Source organism: Stigmatopora argus, chromosome 2, assembly GCF_051989625.1.
Source record: "Stigmatopora argus isolate UIUO_Sarg chromosome 2, RoL_Sarg_1.0, whole genome shotgun sequence".
Taxonomy (NCBI): Eukaryota; Metazoa; Chordata; class Actinopteri; order Syngnathiformes; family Syngnathidae; genus Stigmatopora; species Stigmatopora argus.
The window spans coordinates 5883757-5904923 of record NC_135388.1 but is presented as its reverse complement, the minus strand read 5'-3'; the positions used below and the strand labels follow the sequence as shown (position 1 = coordinate 5904923).

At 40.7% G+C, this 21167-nt stretch overlaps 1 protein-coding gene and 1 long non-coding RNA gene across 12 annotated transcripts in view; one reads left to right on the top strand and one right to left on the bottom strand.

Moving 5' to 3' along the window:
* LOC144070657 (uncharacterized) overlaps window positions 1–21167 on the bottom strand; it is a 196255-nt gene that overhangs the window by 17825 nt on the left and 157263 nt on the right. The gene's annotated exons all lie outside the window — the stretch shown is intronic.
* The window catches only part of celf6 (CUGBP Elav-like family member 6), a 128522-nt gene that overhangs the window by 6395 nt on the left and 100960 nt on the right, over window positions 1–21167 (top strand). For all 11 annotated transcript variants that reach the window (XM_077595054.1, XM_077595052.1, XM_077595051.1 and 8 more), the window contains exon 2: window positions 5127–5209. In XM_077595054.1, coding sequence (XP_077451180.1) covers window positions 5127–5209 — 83 coding nt within the window. The remainder of the gene's footprint in view (window positions 1–5126; window positions 5210–21167) is intronic.

Here is a 21167-nt window from a genome sequence, read left to right as displayed (position 1 = left end):
ATATAGAGTATTTTCATGCAGAAACACGCCATTGGTGTGATGCCCCCAACTACTATGAATGATAAAACGTAATGTAAACAGTAGCATTGAGTTAACTAAAAGAACCTTGTGTATAGTGAAGCCATACACATGGATCTCTTACACAAATTCCTCCCTTGATAAAAAGGTATTCTTGACTATCTGTCTGATTGCTTTTATTCCGCATGCTGGGTTTTTTAGAAGGTTGTGTATTGCCGATTTTATCCCTCACCATTCATCATGTTTAAAACAAAACAAACCGGCAAAAAATGGGGATGTGTCCTGTTTTCCAACTTCATTAAGATAAGACATGTTTAGTGCTCGAATGAAGGATTTCAGTTTTGAAAATAGAAAAATGTATTTTTTTGTCTCATCATACAATTAAGATGGTACATCTCCATTTACTGAAACGTGTCCTAATGCCTTAATTTGCGTCATCATCCTCACTCGGATGAACATTGTGAGAGGCCAAGCAAATTGGTCATGATACATTACTTCAACGCTAATGGCTTGAAAAGTTAGCCAAATGTATTCAAGATTCTTTTTAATTAGGGACACCTGCTGTCTCAGAAATTTATATACATATATATGCAATATGATTACTGTCTGCATGCACACAATTGGGAGCCAAAGCTCGTTACCGTTTTTAAAACAAGCTTTTGGGAATGAAAGTTTTGAAAGTAATCAAACAGAATGTGCTGGAATTACTTTTCCATTTAAATAGAATTTGTGGGACTTTCATTGGATTGATGGAAAAGTAAATTGTCCCCACCCCACTTAACCTGCTCATCACAGAATGCTGCCACTTCCTCTGTTGAAAGACCGCCACACTTTATGTCCCTCATTTCCCAGCATTTTGTCCATTTAACACTGCCAACTTCAATGGCTAATTGCTGTGGGAACTTTAAATATTGTCATGAAACGCTGATTACCATTGCATCTTATAATTACCAGAGCCCTCTCCTGCTATGTTCTTCTTATTTGAATTATATTCTGAGTTTGGAATCAAGGATAATACATGTTGGGTTTGAGGGGTGTGGGTGTTAATGTGCCTGAAAATCTTTAATTTTGTTATTCCCATTCTGGGTTTTCATTTTTCTTTCCACAGGTACAATTTATGAATTGTTTTTTATATATTTATTTTTTTTAAGATAGAGGAAAATAGAAGCCAGGTGATAACAGAGTCATCAAGAACTACAATGGGATAACTCATTATTTTTTGTTATTTCACAGATTCCTGTGAAATTAATGGCTGCAATTTAATCTGGCTCTATGGGATTAATATGATATTGATTACTTCTATTTATTTGTTATTACCTTTTTCTGGCATAGATTTGGTATTTTTCTGAAAGTTTTTGGTAAGCATCATATTTTTTGGGGCTATACGTCTTAAAATTCAGAAAATATTGCAGTTATAGTAATGCTAATATTATTTTCTTCCATATCAGCATCTATTTTTTTAGCAACACATTATTATATAAACAGTACATACTTTTGAATTATGGTAAATACAGTACTTTATTCGATTTGCACAGTATGTAAAAATTGGAACTAAACCTAGAATTTTATTAAAATTGATTTCTAAGATGGTGGCTTTTATCTATTAATTTCTGCGTATAACAAAATCTGACAAATACATCAGCAAACCCATTCTAATTTTGAATGTCTCAATTTATTTGTTTTACATAGTGTGAACATTTAAACCAATGCTTTCGCAATATTGCAGCTCGGGGTAATAACACTATCCACTAACAACATCATAAAGTACATTGAAGGATAACTCTTGGAATCCATCCCTCGGTGCCATTTTGTCATTGCGGTATCATCGTTCCGTACCTATTAGTCAATTCACACGTGTTAGGTTGACAGCGACAACTTGACACCAGCTGCTGTATTCAACTTGAATGCCTCCCCTCCCTCCACCATTTTCTAAAACAGGCTCTCAATCACAATCTCCTCTGGGCTTACAATACCAAAACACGACTGTCAAAATGTAACAAATATTCTTCATATAAATGTCTATTCAAATGACACAACCTATCCTTAAATAATTAATATATCCTTCATACTGCTTATCCTCACAAAGATCGCCATCCATCGGGGATTGAGCCCTCGTCCACCGTGCCATCCATCCCCAAATGTTCATTCATTTTCGGAAACGCTTATCCTCAGAAGGGTCATGGGGGTGCTGGAGCCTATCCCAGCTGAATTCGAGCCAGTGGCGGGGGAGACCATGAATCGGTGGCCAGCCAATCGCAGTGCACAAGGAGACAGTCAACCCTTCATACTCACACTCATACCAAGGGGCAATTTAGAGTACATGGAGAAAACCCACGCAAGCCCAGGGGGGAGCATGCAAACTCCATACACTGAGGACCAACCTGGTATCAAACCCTCAACCTCAGAACTGTGAGGCTGTCGCGGTAATCACTTGGCTGCCGGGCCGCCCCATCCCTAAATAATGATTAAAAAATGTTTGAGGGTTCATGAACGTGACCGGACGTTTGGTCGACCGGACGTTTAGTCGACCGGACGTTTGGTAGAACGGACAAGCTGTCGACTGGACGTTTGGTCGCCGGGTTCGCTCGCTGTCAAATTATGAGCGAGCGAGACAGAGTTTACTGTTGAAAGCGAGCAACCAGGTAATCTCTCGCTCTCAAAATTGTTATCATAAGAGAGAGAGAGAGAGAGACCGTTCTACCAAACGTCCGGTCAACCAAACGTCCGTTCTACCAAACGTCCGGTCGACCAAACGTCCGGTCGACCAAACGTCTGCGGACCAAACATCCGGGGACCAAACATCCGGGGACCAAACGTCTTTCGACGAAACGTCCGAGTGCCATTTATGAATGGTACGGCACTTCCAGTGTGGAGGTTGCATGATCTCCCTGTGTGTGTTTTCATTTTGTAAATTACTAAACCCGACCTAAAGCTTCACACACAGCACAAGAGTGTCAGTCCATCTCTATGCTGGACTTGAAAATAGCACCCCAAATGCTTAATCAGTACGTGGGTTTTTAATGAATCTGTGTATACTTCCTCTCAGCTGAGTTGATTGGGTGGATATGAGCCATAAAGTGGAGAGGTACTTGAATAATGAGTTGAGCTTCTACATCATAATGACGCCGAATTTAGAACCATTTGTTTTGCAAGCGGTTTGCCTTTCAAACGCAACTGCAATCAATCGACTAACGGCACAAGTGTCAAACGTAAATCAGGTCACAGACTCATTTTGAGACATATTATGCATTAAACAATGGGAAATTGGGAATGTTGATTGCACAGGTCCATTGATTCCGTTTCATCCATCAATTTTATATAGCACCGAAAAATCTTGGGCCAGCTGGAGAAACTCCCAATGGACTTTGGCCTAGAAACAGTGTAAAACTGTCCCTTCCGTTGTGCTGAATTTTGTTCCATTTAAAATTGATTTTGCATATTAAGGGAGAGGGTAAGTGGTTCAAAACAGTAATGGTATTTTTTATATATTTTGACAAAGAGAAAACTTATTTATATATTTTCTATACAGTGACGTCATCGCCAATAGAGGTTTGTATTCTGACATTTGTACATTTTTTTTAAGCAAAGCTTTTATTCAATTAGGTTATAACAAGAGTCACAAATGAAGTCTTAAGGACACTTTCAGTAAATTATCATTGAAAAAACACAGCATGATTGTCCACTACTCACAAAAAGTTTGGGATCTCGGATTAACATTTTAAGACGAACCAAATTGAATTTTACCTAGATTTTCTTTCACGCACTCATCCAGCATCTTTGAGCTATTCGGAATGATACTTTTGTCAGTAACTAACATGTGAATCATCTCAAAGCTATATTGCTAAAAAAATATTGTTATCCCTGAGACGATTTGGCACCTTCTGATGTTTTTCCAATCATCTCATTATTGCCAGTGTTTCTCCATGCAAGCCACACATGACACAGACAGCAAACATGCCCACCCAAGCCCTCCTATAGGCCCTGACTCACAATTTTGCAACGTCAAAGAAGATGGAGAGCGTCTCCCTCCCCCCTCGAGGGGCTCCCAAACTTTTTCCGCTTTGCTCATACGGCTTGCCGTTTCATCAGTGTCTCCGGGGGTGATTTTTTCCTCCTGACTAAGCGCCTGGTAGTGGGTGAAGGTTGTGGTGAAAGGGAGCGCTCTTGGCCCACTGCCAGTTGCTGAGCTTCGGGGGTGACTATGTGCTGTGAGCGGGTTATCATTGTTGTTGCCAGTGTGTCTACGGGTGTGTGTGTTGTGCTCCTTCTTCTCTCATGGGAATGCTTGGCAGCCGCTGTGACATGTAGTAATGGGAAATTATGCTGCACGGTGCAAAACCTCAAGCTGAATGGGGTCACCCACTGTCAGCTGTGCACAAAACACACTCCATGACGGAAGCTGTTGCACATTTGTTAGCGCCTTGTTTATCCATGAACATTTACCTCCGTTTTTTTTTGCTGAAAAGTCTCTAGAGGAGACACAAGTGTCATGTCATGTATAGGTGTTTTTTTTTTTTGATAATGACTATCAAGTAGAAAAAGGCCCACATCTGGTTTGACCCAGTATGGAGTTATAAATAAAGCTCTTGTTCCATAAAGTTATGAAGGGGTCAGAAATGAGGCTTATGACTCACCAGGAAAGATCTGTGGGATTTCCAGTATAAATTGCCCTTTAGCTTCATATAACATCTGCCGTTGTTCTAGACTAGTAGTTTATCAACGTGCACAAGTACGGCCAATAATGTGCGAGCTCTAACTTAAAGTTAAATTACAGTGATGGTAAGTGCAGTTCAGTTGTGTTAATGTTATTAAAATAATTTTTATTTTTTTTAAAGTTATATTTTTGACTACTACTCTTTTCAAGGTGAAATCCAACATACCGAAAATCACTGTTTTCTGTATTTTTCTCACTATCCTAAAAATATGCAGTTTCTCGAAATAAAAACATACCTAATGATGAGTATTCTTAAATTACAACAATGTGAAGCCCATTACTGAAGAAAAAAAAAGATTAACATTACAGAATAAGATAATATCTATATGGAATGATTTTCTGGAATTCCTATTTTACAAGATTGGTGGAAGAACAGCTTTCTTTTTGTCTGCAGGATGTGCCTTTCTTACATACTGTGCCCGAGAGTCAGCACTGAAAGCCCAGAGCGCCCTCCATGAACAGAAGACTCTGCCAGGGGTAAGTTTATCCTCCTATCTTGTCGTCTCTGAATATTGGGCCCAAGCCCCCCTCGTCCCTGGCTGGACAATTTAGCATGGCAACCTGCACAGTCTCACACACAATAGTAGGAGTAGTCTATTGCACCTTCTTATCATGCTCAATCACCTCCGTGAAGATATTTGATAAGGACTGCTTCATAAAATCTGCCCTTCCCCATGTCCTCTCACAATATGGCAGCCGCAAACACTAATTGCCTTGAGGATTTTTTCTCTCTCATTATCACATGTAATCAAACAGTAAGTATAAACAATTATTGTCACCATGTATATCGCCATCTGCTATTTTTGCTACAACTCTTTATTTTCTTCCATGTCCTTCTCCTTTCTCAAATGGGGAAACTTTCTCGAATTCAAGAAAACATTTCAAAGAAAAATTGTGCATGGGAGAATAAATAAATAAAAGTTGCCTGGTGTTGGTGGAGGAGATTCTTAACGCAAGTTGTGCACCAAAGTAGGGAATCGGCTTTCACATCAGGGGAATTATCGAGGTGTGATTGAATTACACCCGCAGGTTCCAGAGGAGGAGATGCCAGCCCACCCTTCACTTTACCCTCCCCTGCCAGGTTGGGGCTTTAATCAGAGCTGCAGAATCTTAAATCACCAGGGGGCTGGAGGAGTTTGGGGACAAAGGAGAATTGTGTGCAAAGAAGGGAGCCAGAGGTGTGTGATGGACTTGGGAGGGTCTTCGTCAACCTCTCGCTTCTGGGTTAATCACATGTTTGCTATAGCGGGTACTTCAACCCATAGCCGAAGAGCGCCCCTGGGGGGAGCGGCTCGCTGCCGCACCATCTCCCCAATTCAGGCGGCTTAATAATGAGATGATTGTCGTGATGGTTTGTGTCTTTATGGGCCTCAAGATGAGACGCTCTTGTTTGTCTTTTATCTGGAAAGAGGTTAATGGTCTGCTCTGCCGGCTTTGGGTAAACATTGGCCCTGTACAGGGCTCAGCGAGGGGTCACTCCTGCAATCTCATGCTGAGCCCAGGCTGCACATTGAGGGCTAATAAAGATGTCATGTCCTCCTCTATCTGTGTGACGGTGCGTATGTGTACGGGCTGGAAAAGTATGGCCATAAAAATGGGGAGGGGGAAGACAAGAGGACTTCTGGACAAGCTTGATTGTTATTGTCATGGCCTGATGCCTTGAGATGGCCGGCACTTCAGTGGCTTCTCCTTACTGAGCATGATTGAATTTTTGCGTACGCGTGTCTATGTGTATTTGTGTGTGCTTGTCAGGTAAAACACAAAAGCCTTTTTTTGTGCTCTCCCACCTGCCATTAAATGTCCAATGTGAAGAAACTAACCAGCAGTGATTTCTCGTCTGATTGGTTCCGATTTTCCATCCAAAGCAACTATTACCCCCACCAGGGATGTTGTCATAGGTAGGTGATAGCTAGCAGATTTATGCAAGGATGCTAATTGACAGATTTATAAACTGGTGCAGCCTGACCCAAAGTAATAAACCCGGTGGAGTCAGTGGGTAGCGCGTTGGCCTCACAGCTCTGGGGTCCTGGGTTCAAGTCCAGGTCGATGCACCTGTGTGGCGTTTGCATGTTCTTCCCAGGCCTGCGTGGGTTTCCTCCGGGTAATCCGGTTTCCTCCCATATTCCAAAAACATGCATGGTAGGCTGATTGGACACTATAAATTGCCCCTAATTATGAGTGTGACCATGAATGGTTGTCCGTCTCCTTGTGCCCTGCGATTGGCTGGCCACCGATTCAGGGTGTCCCCTGCCTCTGCCCTGGAGTCGGCTGGGATAGGCTCCAGCACTCTAACCCCCACGACCCTGGTGAGGATGAACCGGTTCAGAAAATGAGATGAATGAGATGAGAAAGATTTACTATATAATCTTAAGATCATTTCACACTAGCCACCTAAAATCGGAAGAACAAATTATTTTTCTACCCGTTTTTGAATGGTCTAAAACACGTGACAAAGCGGTGGCCCGGGGGCCAAATCTGGCCCGCCGCATCATTTCGTGTGGCCCGGGAAAGTAAATCATGAGTGCCGACTTTCTGTTTTAGGATCAAATTAAAATGAAGAGTATAGATGTATATTACATTTCCTGATTTTCCCCCTTTTATATCAATAATTGTATTTTTTAATCAATTTCTTCTGTTTTTAGTTCAAAAATCATTTTGTAAAATCTGAAAATATACAAAAAAGCTAAAATAAACATTGTTTTAGATGTATAAAAAACGGAATATTCAGGGCTTTTAATCCAGTTCTTTTAATCCATTTATTTAAAAAAACAACCTAAATATTACATCTAAAATGGTCCGGCCCACATGAAATCGAGTTGACGTTAACGTGGCCCGCGAACCAACCCGAGTCTGACACCCTTGGTCTAAAACAAAGTCGGCGACAATGGCCTTCAGGGTCGAATACACAATCGTATTACCATTCATACTATTTGAACAAGACAATGAAGTGCACCCATATTCATGCAGATACATGTATAAATGTCATCTTACAAAAATATTTTATATCATGAAAAGAGCCACTAAAATAACCATGTCCTCATGATTTTATTTTACACAAGTTAAATCATACTTTTTCTTTTTATGTAATGCACATTAGTTTCCTGTGTGCAGGCAGCTCTATTTTATATATTGTCAACTTGTCCTCAAAATGCACATTTTTTACCATTAGCACATTCCACACCTCCCACAACATCTGAATAGAATAAAACATAACAGAATAAAATCCTTTGTCACAGAACACCAAGTCAAAGTGAGTGACTGTGCATGCGCGCAGGATGCTTGAATTTGCAAAAAGTCACAATTATTATATCACCACACTTCAATCTTCAAGTTTTCCTTAATTCACTTTAGCTTATTTACATAATAGCGCAGTGTTTGGGAGTTGCACTAGATCAAGGGTGTCAGACTCGGGTTTGTTCGCAGGCCATGTTAAGGTCAACTCGATTTCATGTGGGCCGGACCATTTTAGATATAATATTTAGATTTGTTTTTATAAATGGATTAAAAGAACTGGATTAAAAGCCCTGAATATTCAGTTTTTTTTTTATAGATCTAAAACAATGTTTATTTGAGCTTTTTTAAAATATATTTTTAGATTTTACAAAATGATTTTTGAACTAAAAACACAGAAAAAAATAATTAAAAAATTACAATTATTGATTTAAAAGGGGGAAAAATCAGGAAATTTAATATACATATTTACTCTTCATTTTAATTTGATCCTAAAACAGAAAGTCGACACTCAATTTACTTTCCCAAGCCACACAAAATGATGCGGGGGGCCAGATTTGGCCCCCCGGGCCGCCGCTTTGACACATGTGCACTAGATGCTCTGATGGACTACGCTGGTTCACATGCTCAATTTCCTGTAAAGACTGGAGTGACTACTAAGGAATATATGTTTTTTTCTTTTTTTTAAACAGTGTAGTACATTGTTATTCCCCATTTTGAGTGCACTAGTCATTATAATTATTGATGCAATCATTGGACATTTTACATGCCAACTCTATCGAATCGCATTGTCAAACAACATAAGAAAATTCTGATTAGAATCCAAAGTACCAACAAAATACATTCCAACACAACAATCTATCTACCTACGTATGTCATTGTTAAATAAAATGCTGTCATTTTCGGGTATCTTTTTTTGTTTATTATTTTTTACCAACACACACACACACACAAGTTCTGCCTTTTTGATGGCCCCGACATTCTACAACAATAATATTATCTCACTCGCAATAATGGCGCGACGGCAGTGTAACTAATATTTGCAGTTGGCGCTGCATTGAAATGCTCCGTACAAGTGTTTGCCAAACAGCCTCCTGACATTGGAGGAGCTAATCTTCAAATGAATGCTACTCTCTTCTCTCGGGGGCCATGCCACTCTCTCCTCTCGGGCCAATTAGCTGCTGGTGTTTGCGTGTAACAAGCATGCTAATTGGCTGCGAGTGAAGCCCAAAAGCCAATTATAATGTTGGGGATTAAAAAAAAAAAAAAATACAGAGCAGCTTCTCTTTGTCTATCTTTCTCTTGCCATCATGCGTAATATCTTTCCCCACTTTTACTTCCACCACTACTTCTGACTTCACAGTACAACGTGATGAGTTCTCAAATATGTAAAATTGCAATTTGTTTGTTGGGGGGAAAGGGGCTGGGGGGAATGCAAGCAACACCTGTCTGCAGTGTTGATGATAAAGCTGCCAAATGAGGACACTGCAGGGGGGAAATGTGTCCCCAAATCTAGGAGGGTTTTTTTTTCCAACCATGACAAATTCTGAAGATTGACTCATGTATGCATCATACGAAAATGGGGTCAGAAGGAGATTGGGTGTCATCCCAAAGCTAGCTATTATAATCATGTGCACTTGCTTAAAGCTGGCAGCCTGCATACTTTGTGCAACTGTTATTTCTCTTCTATTGGAATTTCTGTACATCAACTAAAAAGCCCAAAAATAATTATGTGATGTGCAAAGTGGTACATGTATACACAATTCACAAACAATACCCCTTAGACCACCTGTGTCAAAGTAGCGGCCCAGGGGCCAAATCTGGCCCGCCGCATCATTTTGTGTGGCCCGGGAAAGTAAATCATGAGTGCCGACTTACTGTTTTAGGATCAAATTAAAATAAAGAGTATAGATGTATATTAAATTTCCTGATTTTCCGCCTTTTAAATAAATAATTGTAATTTTTAAACATTTTTTTCTGTGTTTTTAGTTCAAAGATCATTTTGTAAAATCTAAAAATATATTTAAAAAAGCTAAAAAAACATTGTTTTAGATATATTAAAAAACTGAATATTCAGGTCTTTTAATACAGTTCTTTTAATCAATTTATAAAAAATATATCTAAATATTATATCTAAAATGGTCCGGCCCATGTGAAATCAAGTTGACGTTAAAGTGGCCCGCGAACCAACCCGAGTCTGACACCCTTGCCTTAGAGCCATTGTTGGGATTATGGGCAAAATAAATGTGACTTGATTTGGTTGTTTTGAGATTGAGTCTAATTATATTTGTAAAGGTCCGAAAAGGTGTCACTGTGAGGTTAAAATGCAATTTTAGAAAGGCAGTGATGTCATTCATCTTGGCTTATTTGAAAAGTTTGATAATTACTAAAATAGACATGGAGACATTCCTATCTTCCTCACAAAATTAATGATATGTAGTGTCAGGTTTCTTGTCCACAGGCTTCTCTATGTAGGTTTCACACTGAGCTCCAGCGGATCCATTTTTTCTCTTCACTTGGACATAACAGTTCTTTTATGTATGCTTTTATTGGACTAATTGTGTCTGCTACTGATCAATTTGTCCTTAGCGTGAGATTATTCCACCCCCGGAGCCCTCTGAGCAGTAGCAATTATGCTACAAAAGGCCCAGTTTGGGGAAAAAATGCTGAGAAACTGGATGCGAGAACTCTCCAAATGATCCCTGTGCTCTCCTAATCATCAATTAAGTCTGTATCATTTTCTTCTACTGTCCGCTTTAGAAAAGAAATTAAAATGGCCTATTGTCTTACTTGGTCCAGCGGGATGAAGGCATTTTTTTCCACTGAGCCACAGAGCCAATCGGGCTATTTCTGGAGCGAAAAGATTCACAATCGCGGTACAAACTCGGCACTGTCCTCCTTTATGTGGCCGGTGGCCCTCCTCATTGTGCAGGAATTCATTTTGTCCTATCAGATGGGATTTTCAACCTTGAAGAGTGTTAACTAGAAATCTGACAGGGAGTTGGGTGGGCAGAAGTCAGAATGTTTCTGGTTCTAATGTCAAAACGGTTGATTTTTTTGAGAAGCAAACAGTAAATGTGTCAAACTGCTGAACAATTGCAGGTCAGATATGAATTTCAGAAGCCATAAGGCCAGATAACACCCACATTTCACAGTGAGCAGAACTGAAGACATTTTAGAATTTACTGGAAAGTTTTTGTATTTTCAACCTGAGGTAAATTACAGATCAAATTTGATCCACTAGCGAATATGTGGGCAGATTTCTGTGTAACACAATAGAAGGGTTATGTTGTGCTAACTTGAAATGTTAAGTTGTGCTCATTTGAAATGTCAAGTTGTCCTTACTTTAAATGTTAGGTTTTGCTTACTTGAAATGTTATCTGAACTTTGGCCTAGCCTTAGTCATGATGGCTTCAAGAGTATCTGACAAAGCATTAGTCACGCAGGCTCTGTGGTTTATTTAGTCAAGCGTTGCGGAGATATGAATTCAAATCCTACTTGAGTTACATTCATGTACTTGGCAGTTCACTGAAAATGTCGATTTCTGCGTATGCTTACCATAGGTTCTAAAATGTCAAGTTCTGTTTTACAAATTCATTACAAGGCTTGGTAAAGCTTTTCAATTGCTTTGCCTTAAAAACAAAGTACTACATCACTATTTTTGGTACTCGGACGTTTCGTCGAAAGACGTTTGGTCGACCGGACGTTTGGTCGACCGGACGTTTGGCCGACCGGACGTTTGGCCGACCGGACGTTTGGCCGACCGGACGTTTGGCCGAACGGACGTTTGGCCGAACGGACGTTTGGTCGAACGGACGTTTGGTCGCCGGGTTGTTACTGTTGAAATCAGCTTTCAAAATTATAATCATGAGAGAGAGAGTGAGTTTAATATCTAAATATCTAATATCAAAATATCAACAGTAAACTCTGTCATAATTTGACAGCGAGCGAACCCAGCGACCAAACGTCCGTTCTACCAAAAATAAAAACAAGTCTAACATTTAATGCTCAAGTTAGCCTTGGGCACTAATGTAAATTTGATTAATGTCACAGATACACACTTATACATACAAAATTTGCTATTTTTTGGACCGTGTATGGTGGCGCACATTTAAAGGAGCATTATGTAAGAACTTTAAGAAAAATGTTTTTGGGGGAAATACTAAGTGGAAGTTTTCTCATTATAAAAAAATGCTACTCAGCCCGATTCTACCAAACGTCCGGTCAACCAAACGTCCGGGGACCAAACGTCCGGGGACCAAACGTCTTTCGACGAAACGTCCGGTCACGCTATTTTTGAATACCTCTGTACTATGCTGCTCATCTAGTTCTTAACTTCACTGTAGTGGTTTTGAAAATAATTCTGATTCTGAAATAGAAAATCATGCATGTAATGTCTCTGCATAAAGAAGCAGGGTCGCGGGAGGTTAATTTATGACAAGTTCTTACCCTACACTTATGAGACTGACCTTCTTTTTCCACCCCGAAATGACCGCAGGGACAAATTAAGAAGGGATTATCGACTAAATCTTTCAAGATAATAAAAAAAAAACTAGGCCAGACACTTTTGATCGGTCAGCAAATATTGCCTCTGCTGTAGAAACGTCGCTAATAATGAAGCAGACGCTAGGAGATGAGAAGCCGGCCGAGTTTGGCTAATAAGCGTGTTAAAGTAAGCGCTTCCTTTACCTTCCCTCCCCTTCGCCGGCACCGTGTCTTCCCCTCGTTGACAGGTGCACGGTCTCCTGCACTAATTTAGCCGCTTCTTTAGCTGTAATGAGGCAGAACTGGTGAATGTAGTGGGGGACAGCATTGTTAACATCTCTGCTTCACAGAGAAAGCGAGAGAGAAAGAACAGGGAGAGGGATGACAAATAGCAAGGAATGGAAATGAGGGTGTGGGTGCTGTCATCACTCCAAGAAAGAATGCCTCAAAGTTTTTTTTTTTTTTAAACTTTACTTTTACTCGGGCTGGGCTTCTAAGGCAGCCTGCCAGCTGGGTGAGTCCACTTCCTCAACCAATTAAAAATCAAAGTCTGTGCTGCAAGAACATCGGCCAGTCTTGCAATAAAGACGCCAATGAAAATAAGGGCCTTTTTTAGGGTTGTTTTCCTGCTGGAAATAATAAAAATAATACGGTAGTAGTTTGGAGAGGAAGGAACTATTGACTGGGCATCCACTGCATCCATCCATTACCATTTCATCAATACTCCTTACCGGGTTCAGGATTGTCTTGACTAAAGTCATCAGCTTCAGGAATTGAAACTTTCTTGGTTAAAATGTTTAACGTCTCAAGAGAACTTGACCTGGATTTGTTGGACTTAACTTTATAAATTAGTCCGTATATTGGTGAAAATATGCATTTTCAACATATTGTGCATTCTTTTATACTGAACTGCAATTGAGCCTGGCGATTGACTGGCGACCAATGTTGGATTTGCCCCCTACTACTACTAATTGTAGGCTCCAGCACCCCCGTACCCTTGTGAGGACAAGCAGAACGTAAAATGAAGGAATGAATGCAACTGAGCCATCCTTTTAAAAAAAAATCATTCCACTTAATTCATAAATCGGCCCATTTTAGTACATTTTGCTGCTTTTCCTTTTCAAATTACATTCATTTCCATTCTTTCCATTTCATTTTATTTCTGTTTTGTTTAATCTAAAATCCCCATCTTACATTCTTCTCCTCCTCCATCAATTTTTATTCCTTTCTATTATGTACTTACGTTACAGCACTTTCCTTTCCTTACACACCTATCAGGTTCGTTCACTCTTCGTTCCCTTCAAACTAAATCCACTCTTCCCCACTTACTCCTTTTATAACCACAATTTTGTTGCCATTTGCTTTCCTTTCAATTTGTATCCAGATTTTTTTTTATCTTTATTTTTTTACATCCTTTCACAACCTCAGCAAATTTTCCAATCATCGACCATGCGGATTTTGACTTTGGACAAGTGGCAAGAGAACACAGAGGAGACCATGCAAACTGATAGTCAAACACTGCACCTTTTGAGTCTGGGCCAGAATAGTCCACTGGGAAGTGATGACTTCATGGCAAAATGAAATAAAAACCACACACTTGCTTTGGACAAAAAAAGGGCAAGGCTGGAAATGGTTGGTAAACTGCTGAGTCACAATAGAGCGCAAAATGAGAAGAAGATGAAATATAATTACAAGCCCAGCATCACTGGGACAAACCCCTCCATCAGCTTGTCCGAAGGATTAACCACATGCACGTTCCTCTTATCCCCCTCCATTTATAGTGAAAGGAAGACCATGACCTTGTGCTTGTTTACGTGCACATTAAAGACAGGAGGGCAGGCAAGGAGAAATGGCAGAAAAGTCCGATGGTAATTGGAAGGAAGTTTCTCCAAGGAAGTCAGTTGTGCGGTTGCACAGCAAACACCCGCTACAATCAGGATGAAAAAGAAGAAGAAAAAAAAAAAAGAGCGAACACGCCGTGCAGCAGCAAACAAGCAACGAGTGGGCTGGGACAAAACACGTGTGCGCATGTGTGTGTTAGTTCTTTGAGAAGGTGGTGTGTGTGTGTGTATATATGAGTGTGAGAGATGATATTAAAAAATGGGAGAAAAAAATCGTATGCTTTGTGTGGGTGGTTCCATTAGTTAGTCTGCCTGTTTTCTTGCATTGGGAATAACTGATGTTAGTGGGCTCAATGAGTCACATTGCATACTACTCTACAGGCTACTACTGTGTGTTTTTAGTGGTTTTCTTTCCTGAGGCCCATCAAACTTTACTCTACTTTTGTAGTTTTATCATATATATATATATATATATATATATATATATATATATATATATATATATATATATATATACATACCAGGGGAAAGGTTTTGGAGTAAGCAACAAGAGTGCCTGCCTACCTGTGAATAAATCACTGTCATTGCCTCCATAAAGATCCCACACAATCACAAGTAAGAAGACTCCAACAAAGTTCACCAAGAGTGCAAGTCTCAGCCACACACACGCTCTCGTCAGATCAATACTGCATTAGTGCAACATGTTGTCCTGTTAGAATGTCGAGTGATAGGTGAGCTGCAACCTATTCAACTCTTGGTTTCAGCGCTTCACATTGCGCTCACATACAGACAAGATTGTACCATATACAGTGGACGTAAAAAAAAAAAAAAAAAAAAAAAATCTTAGAAATTTTATCCAACCGTCAACCTTCAATCTGTCTGCTCATCCGTCCATCCATCTATTCATCTATCCATCCATTTCTGTCTGTTTTTGTATTAAAGGGTACTCGGACTTTTGGTCGCTGGACGTTTGGTCGCCCGGAAGGTTATTGATAATTACCATTTAAAATTGTTGCTCAAACTCCCTAAATACAAACTGCAAATTATTATTTTGTCATACTTAATGCCCTATTAATTATTAGGCTAAATAAAAGCTCCAAATTTCCCGTACTTTTATTGTGTTTTGTTGGAGAACTTGTAAAGACCCTGACTGACGTAGCTTCTTAAAGGGACAACGCATGTACATACAAACTCTTCTACACTCACACGTCGGCTCAGTGAAACTGCTCAGGGCCATTCTTGGCTTTGATTGATGCGTAGACCGTGTTGTTTTACCTTGTCTGGTCGCCGGACTTTTGGTTGCCGGACGTTTGGTCGCCGTACGTTTGGGTCCGGGCGACCAAACGTCCGGCGACCAAACGTCCGGTCACAGTATTAAAGAATATACAGAAAAGCTAAATGTTTGCCATACAGTACTGTCAATAGGGACACTGAACTCTTATGTCTCACAAACATTGAGAACATTTTTCATTACTTTCATTTGACATCTTGCACCGAATGCAAATTAACAATAACCCTTGTGACTGCCTTTGCTTTAACATAAAAAAAAGAATCAGCTCAGAAAAAAAGAATGATTGCTATATGTAAAAGTGTGATTCATACTCATTCACCTATCTCCGTCTCAGCTCCCTCGTGAATGGGAAGTTAATGTAATAGTTGCAAGTAAAGTCTTGAGTATTTTACTAGATTCAGCACCCACTCTTTTATTTCCAATTCAGGGTATATATCCTGATAGCAATAAACATCTTAAGCAGCAGAAAATTGATAGATGTGTAGTAAAATAACTGTACACGCTGTGTGAAGACAGAAATTGTGTCTGTCTAACATGTCTTGTGATTAAATGACAGCCTGGCAATTTTTCCAAATACCCCCGGCAAAACGCAATTGGTTGAAAATGAGTGGATAGATTGATTCTGAAGACGTTTTGTTTGTCCAGTCTGAGTGAAAGTTTCCTTATCAGTGGAAAAACTTTTTTTTTAACTTCATAATGAGCCATAGGCTTTGAAAAGTAGGTTGCAGGGGTTTGGCACGCGGAGTCCTTGGTGCTGCCAGAAGCTCCTGCGTTTCCATTTAAACTGTATCATTAAAAGGGGAGACGGCACCTCCATACCTCATAAAGTGTGACTGCCACAGCAGCCGAGGAGCCACGCACGGCTGCTTTTACAGCGAGCCAAACACGGACCCCCCCATCCCTTCCACCCTTCACTCTAAAATCGCTTTCATGGCAATGCGTTTAGATATTTCTCGCACTCCGCTCCTCTACTTTTGTGCCACTGCTAAGTATTGACCGATATTTCAACCGGCCCCTTTCGAGTCCTGCCTTTTTCCCTGTCACATATCCCCCAACGAGGAGCCAGAGCGTAACATTGAAAGGGTATAATCAAGGTGTGTTCGGGGGAGCAGCACTCATGGGGCCGATTTGACGCATGCTGCAGGGCAGAGTTGATTCAAGGGTGTAGATTGAGTCAAGCCTCATTTCACATCCCCACAATTAGTCATCCAGTATGTGCCCGCCATAACCCCTTCATTCCCGTAGCCTTGAGTCCTCTGGTTTCACTCCAAAACTACCGACAAGTTTTATTCAAGTTTTTGTTGTTGTTTCTTTACGGCACGATAAGACATAGCCGGTTAGTTCCCCTCCTCCCATCTCACCTGATTCTCACCTTCGCTGGGATAAGCCGCAGCAAAACCCTCCTTCTTTCCAAACCCTCCTTGACTTCCTCTTCATTCGTTCGCGTTGACACCTCTCCAACTTTTGCACCCGGCCACTCGTTCTCCCTCTGCCATAAATCTCCACTCAAATCCTACTTAAACCTGCATCGGCAGCTGTCCTTAAAACTCCATTATCTACAATTACTCCAGCATTAGGGAGCAGGCGTACTCCTGCCCCCACATAAAAGTGGCCTAGCTTGAAAAAAAAAGAAGAAAATATTAAATCTGCCCAAAGGGATTTTATGTTTTTTCTTTATTTTATATATTTTTTGTATTTGTAGTACCTGCGCCACAGGCGCCCCCGCGGCAAAGCTCAGTAACAGAAAAAAATGCCAGCAGTTGGGATTAGTGCGGTGAGGAGCGGGTGGGTGTACGAGTGTGCATGCACATAATTTGGAGGGGTTGTCTTGTCTGTTAGCGAGATATACAACTCTTCATTCCCGTAGGACCAAAACTAGGCACCAGACAATCAAAACAACCACTTTTTGATGCGTACCGAATGATTGTGAGAATTAGCATTTAAATCAAATGCCTATTCTATTAAATTGTGCTACAAGATGGCTTTATCTTGTAAATGTACCATAAACTATAGTCACACTTAACTACGACTTCAAACTCACGTTAAAGCCCTACTCCTTAAGATAAATGTCTTAATAAAAAATAACATGCCTGAACTACGACTTTTGTCTGTAAAATACCACAGGTCCGTGGAATGTAAAATGTAGAATATAACAAAAATAATACATTGGATATGATCGATAAAATGTAGAGTTTCAGGCAAAGATAAAAAGCGAGATAAGGACCTTGGCTCACCGTCACAGACAGACATTGTCGAGGCAAAAAAGGTCGTGGATGTTGGATGCAACGTGCTACAAAACCTTTAATTGTACTCGTGCTATTGTGCATCAGATTGTTGAGTGGGCTCGAAGGAGAAAAGGAGGCTCGCTAATCAGCTCATAATCCAAGCGGCTGATGTTTCCTAGGCAACGCCGCTGCCTCACTCACGAGTTGCAAACAGATGCGCTCACTCGTCTAATTCTGTCTATTCGCCCCCCTCTTCACCCTTCACCATCCCACTCAACCGCCACCCTTCTCACCCTGTTGCTTCCTCCTTCCTGTCAGCACAGGCCCCCTTGTCAGCTCCAATTCTTGGCTTCCTCTGTCATTCCTAATGTCTCTGTTCACTTTTTCCTTTTCTCATTCACCTCTACTAAAATCACAAAAGGGCCCTGGGCTTACCCTCGTGTTTCTCACAATTTTCTTTCTCCATCAAAACAGGCTTCTCCCCGGCCTAATGCACCGTGTTCTCCCTGTAAACACTCTTTGTCTTTGCCTGCCCTTTGTCTGAGATTCACTCTAGGAACGTTAGAGGCGTAGATAAAGGGTCAGCAGAGTTTATCAGGGAGAGTAGAGTTTGTTTCTGTGTTGTAAATAGAGACACAAAGCTAATGCAAATTGTCATTGGCCTCTTGACTTCCAATTTCAGATGCAATTTCCCCAAAAGTATTATCGACTTAGTTTAAAGATTTGGGGTCTACTGTACCCCACAGTCTTCACTATTCTACACTGCTCTCTTTCAGGCTCCTTACTGTGGTGAATTCAAGAAGAAAATGCAGGAGGAAGTCCTACTGATGTATCATGAGTTGTGTTTTTGCAGTGTTATTATTTTGCAGTTTGAATTCAACCACCTCAAACTGAGATGATGAGAGTTTAGCTGGTTCTGTGCTGTGCAAGTGTGGAACTGTGCTTTAAACTACAAGTGATGTATTGGTCACAGTGTTACAGTCAGCTAACTGACCCTTTATTTTCCTCTTGACCCTCATAAACTTTGACCCAAAGAGCAACAGCAAGCAGAGGTTGAGCTGAACCTCGGGTGCCACACAGACAATCGACCGCCTTGACAGAACAGGACGTGGACATGAAAGGAGTTTGATAAACGGCGGGCTATTTGGTCTCTAATTGCAACCCTTTAAAACGTCTCGCCCGTGATTGGAGGGAGCTCTGACTCTAGTTAGCTGGATCAAAGTAAAGAGAAGAAGATTAAAACACGCCGGGCGGCTGCGCTTCAACTAACGGAGTGTCTTCGACTCATGACCCTGCGTCGGGAATGGCCAATATTCCCCGCCAGATAAATCAAAGTCTCGGCGGAAAGCTATCTTATCATGAGTTATGCCAGATCCTGGATACTGTTGTAGTTAATCATCATCGCTCAACCTCAGCCCCATTATTGCTTACTATATCTGAATAAATGTGGAAATATGGCTGGAGATGGGAGTGGCGACATGAGGGCTTGGTAGATAAATAGCGTAAATGTAATAATTAAATAAAAACAAAAACATGGATGAATTTGAGCTCACAAGGATGGGTTCAAAATCAGGTTGATGTTGGGTAGATGCAAGCGTGTCTGTTTTCTACAGAAATGAAGTCTGATTTTCTTTTAACTTTACCTTGTAAATATCATTTCCTGGAGCTCAGATGTAGAAAATCCACCATATAAAGTCTTCTTGAATGTAACAAATAGGTTGCAAGACATCTGCAGCCATTTAGTAGCTCATATTTGACCAATGTTCAATACCGTACTAATCTCACATCTTTCATTTCATCAATAACACATTTACTGCAGCTAGATTTGCACTGTATATGTACACATCACTGTGGCTGAAAAGAAATTTACAGTTTGCCCAGGAGAATTCCCTACTGGTTACTTTCGAAGAAAAATATAACCATCAGACATTGACGCTATAGGGAAAAACAAAACAATAATAAAGACAAATGACAGTCAAACAAAGGCAACACCACTGTGCAACTGCTACATGTGTGTGTGTGTGTGTGTGTGTGTGTGTGTGTGTGTGTGTGTGTGTGTTTGTGTGTGTTTGTTTGCGATAGAGACAAATGGGGTTAGTTCACAAGGAGCCATTAGGACAATGGAGGGGAAAGCGAACAAGATGGGGAGGAGAGCGAAGGGGAACCGCTGCCGCCACCCGTCCCTCCGCCCTGGCCTCCCCTGAGTTGTCGACGAGACGCTGTTTAATCGGGCCTGTGAACCTCCGAGGCTTAGGTCACAGCGTTGCGCTCATTAGACCTAAAGGGAACGTTGCTCAACAACAGACAGGGTGCAATCTGCACTCCATTCATCCATCTTGGAAACACATCAAATCACCTCGTCTACCCCCAAACTTTCATCCTATTACTTGCTTGTGAACCCTGAGCTACAACAAACACACTTACTCACATGTACACAAAAAATGAATCTTTGCTTGCTTTTTGTGACTTTGGCTAATCTATTGTACACATTGTGGCCAAGAGCAAGGCAGGAAAGATACGATTCTCCATTGATAAAGCAGATGAAAGGAAATGACTACATAATGGTTGACACATGGGTTGTTGCAGATAAATACAAACCCTCAAAAGCAAGACGTCGCAGCCCCCAAAATATTTAAATGGCTGGATCCAGTCAAAAAAATACATTAACAAGTCCCTATTTAGCCTGTTATTCTCCATTGAACTATTTTTACTTTAAAGTATGTTGGCACTTGGTTTATGATCAAAAAACAAAAATGACCTCCCTAAAATGCAACTTATAGTCCAGTGGGACTTGCGTATACTTTTTTTCCCCTCTTCGTTGTGCATTATTTGGTTGGTGCGACTTATAGTCCAAAAAAATAACTTGTATATCTTCAATCAATGTAGTCAACTGCATTTAAAAGATTATTAGTCTGCTTTGGACCCAACAGGGAAGTTGATCAAAGCGAGACGGGCGTGTTTGCAGAAGCTAAGCACACACAGTCCCGCGCGCTTCCTCCACCTTCGGTAAGGAGCGGTGAGATTTATTACCATGAAAATGACAGCCCACAGCGCATGCCAAGGAGTTAATTACATGCCAAGATATCAGAGGAGAGACACCAGAGAGTAGATATGGCATTGGTAGATTATACAACTGTACAGGATGGGGGTGAGTCATAAGGGAGTAGAATGCATGGGTCATGGTGTACAAGAGTTATTGTATTTTATTTGGTTCAAGAAGCAACACTATATAAAGGGTTAAGCATCCTTATTGACCTAAGTTATCAAATATTATTCCTCCTGTATAGCATCACAGTAATGGAAATGTACCAGAATGAGCCGAGGTAAGCGCAGAAATTAAATAGTGCATTGATACTATTTAT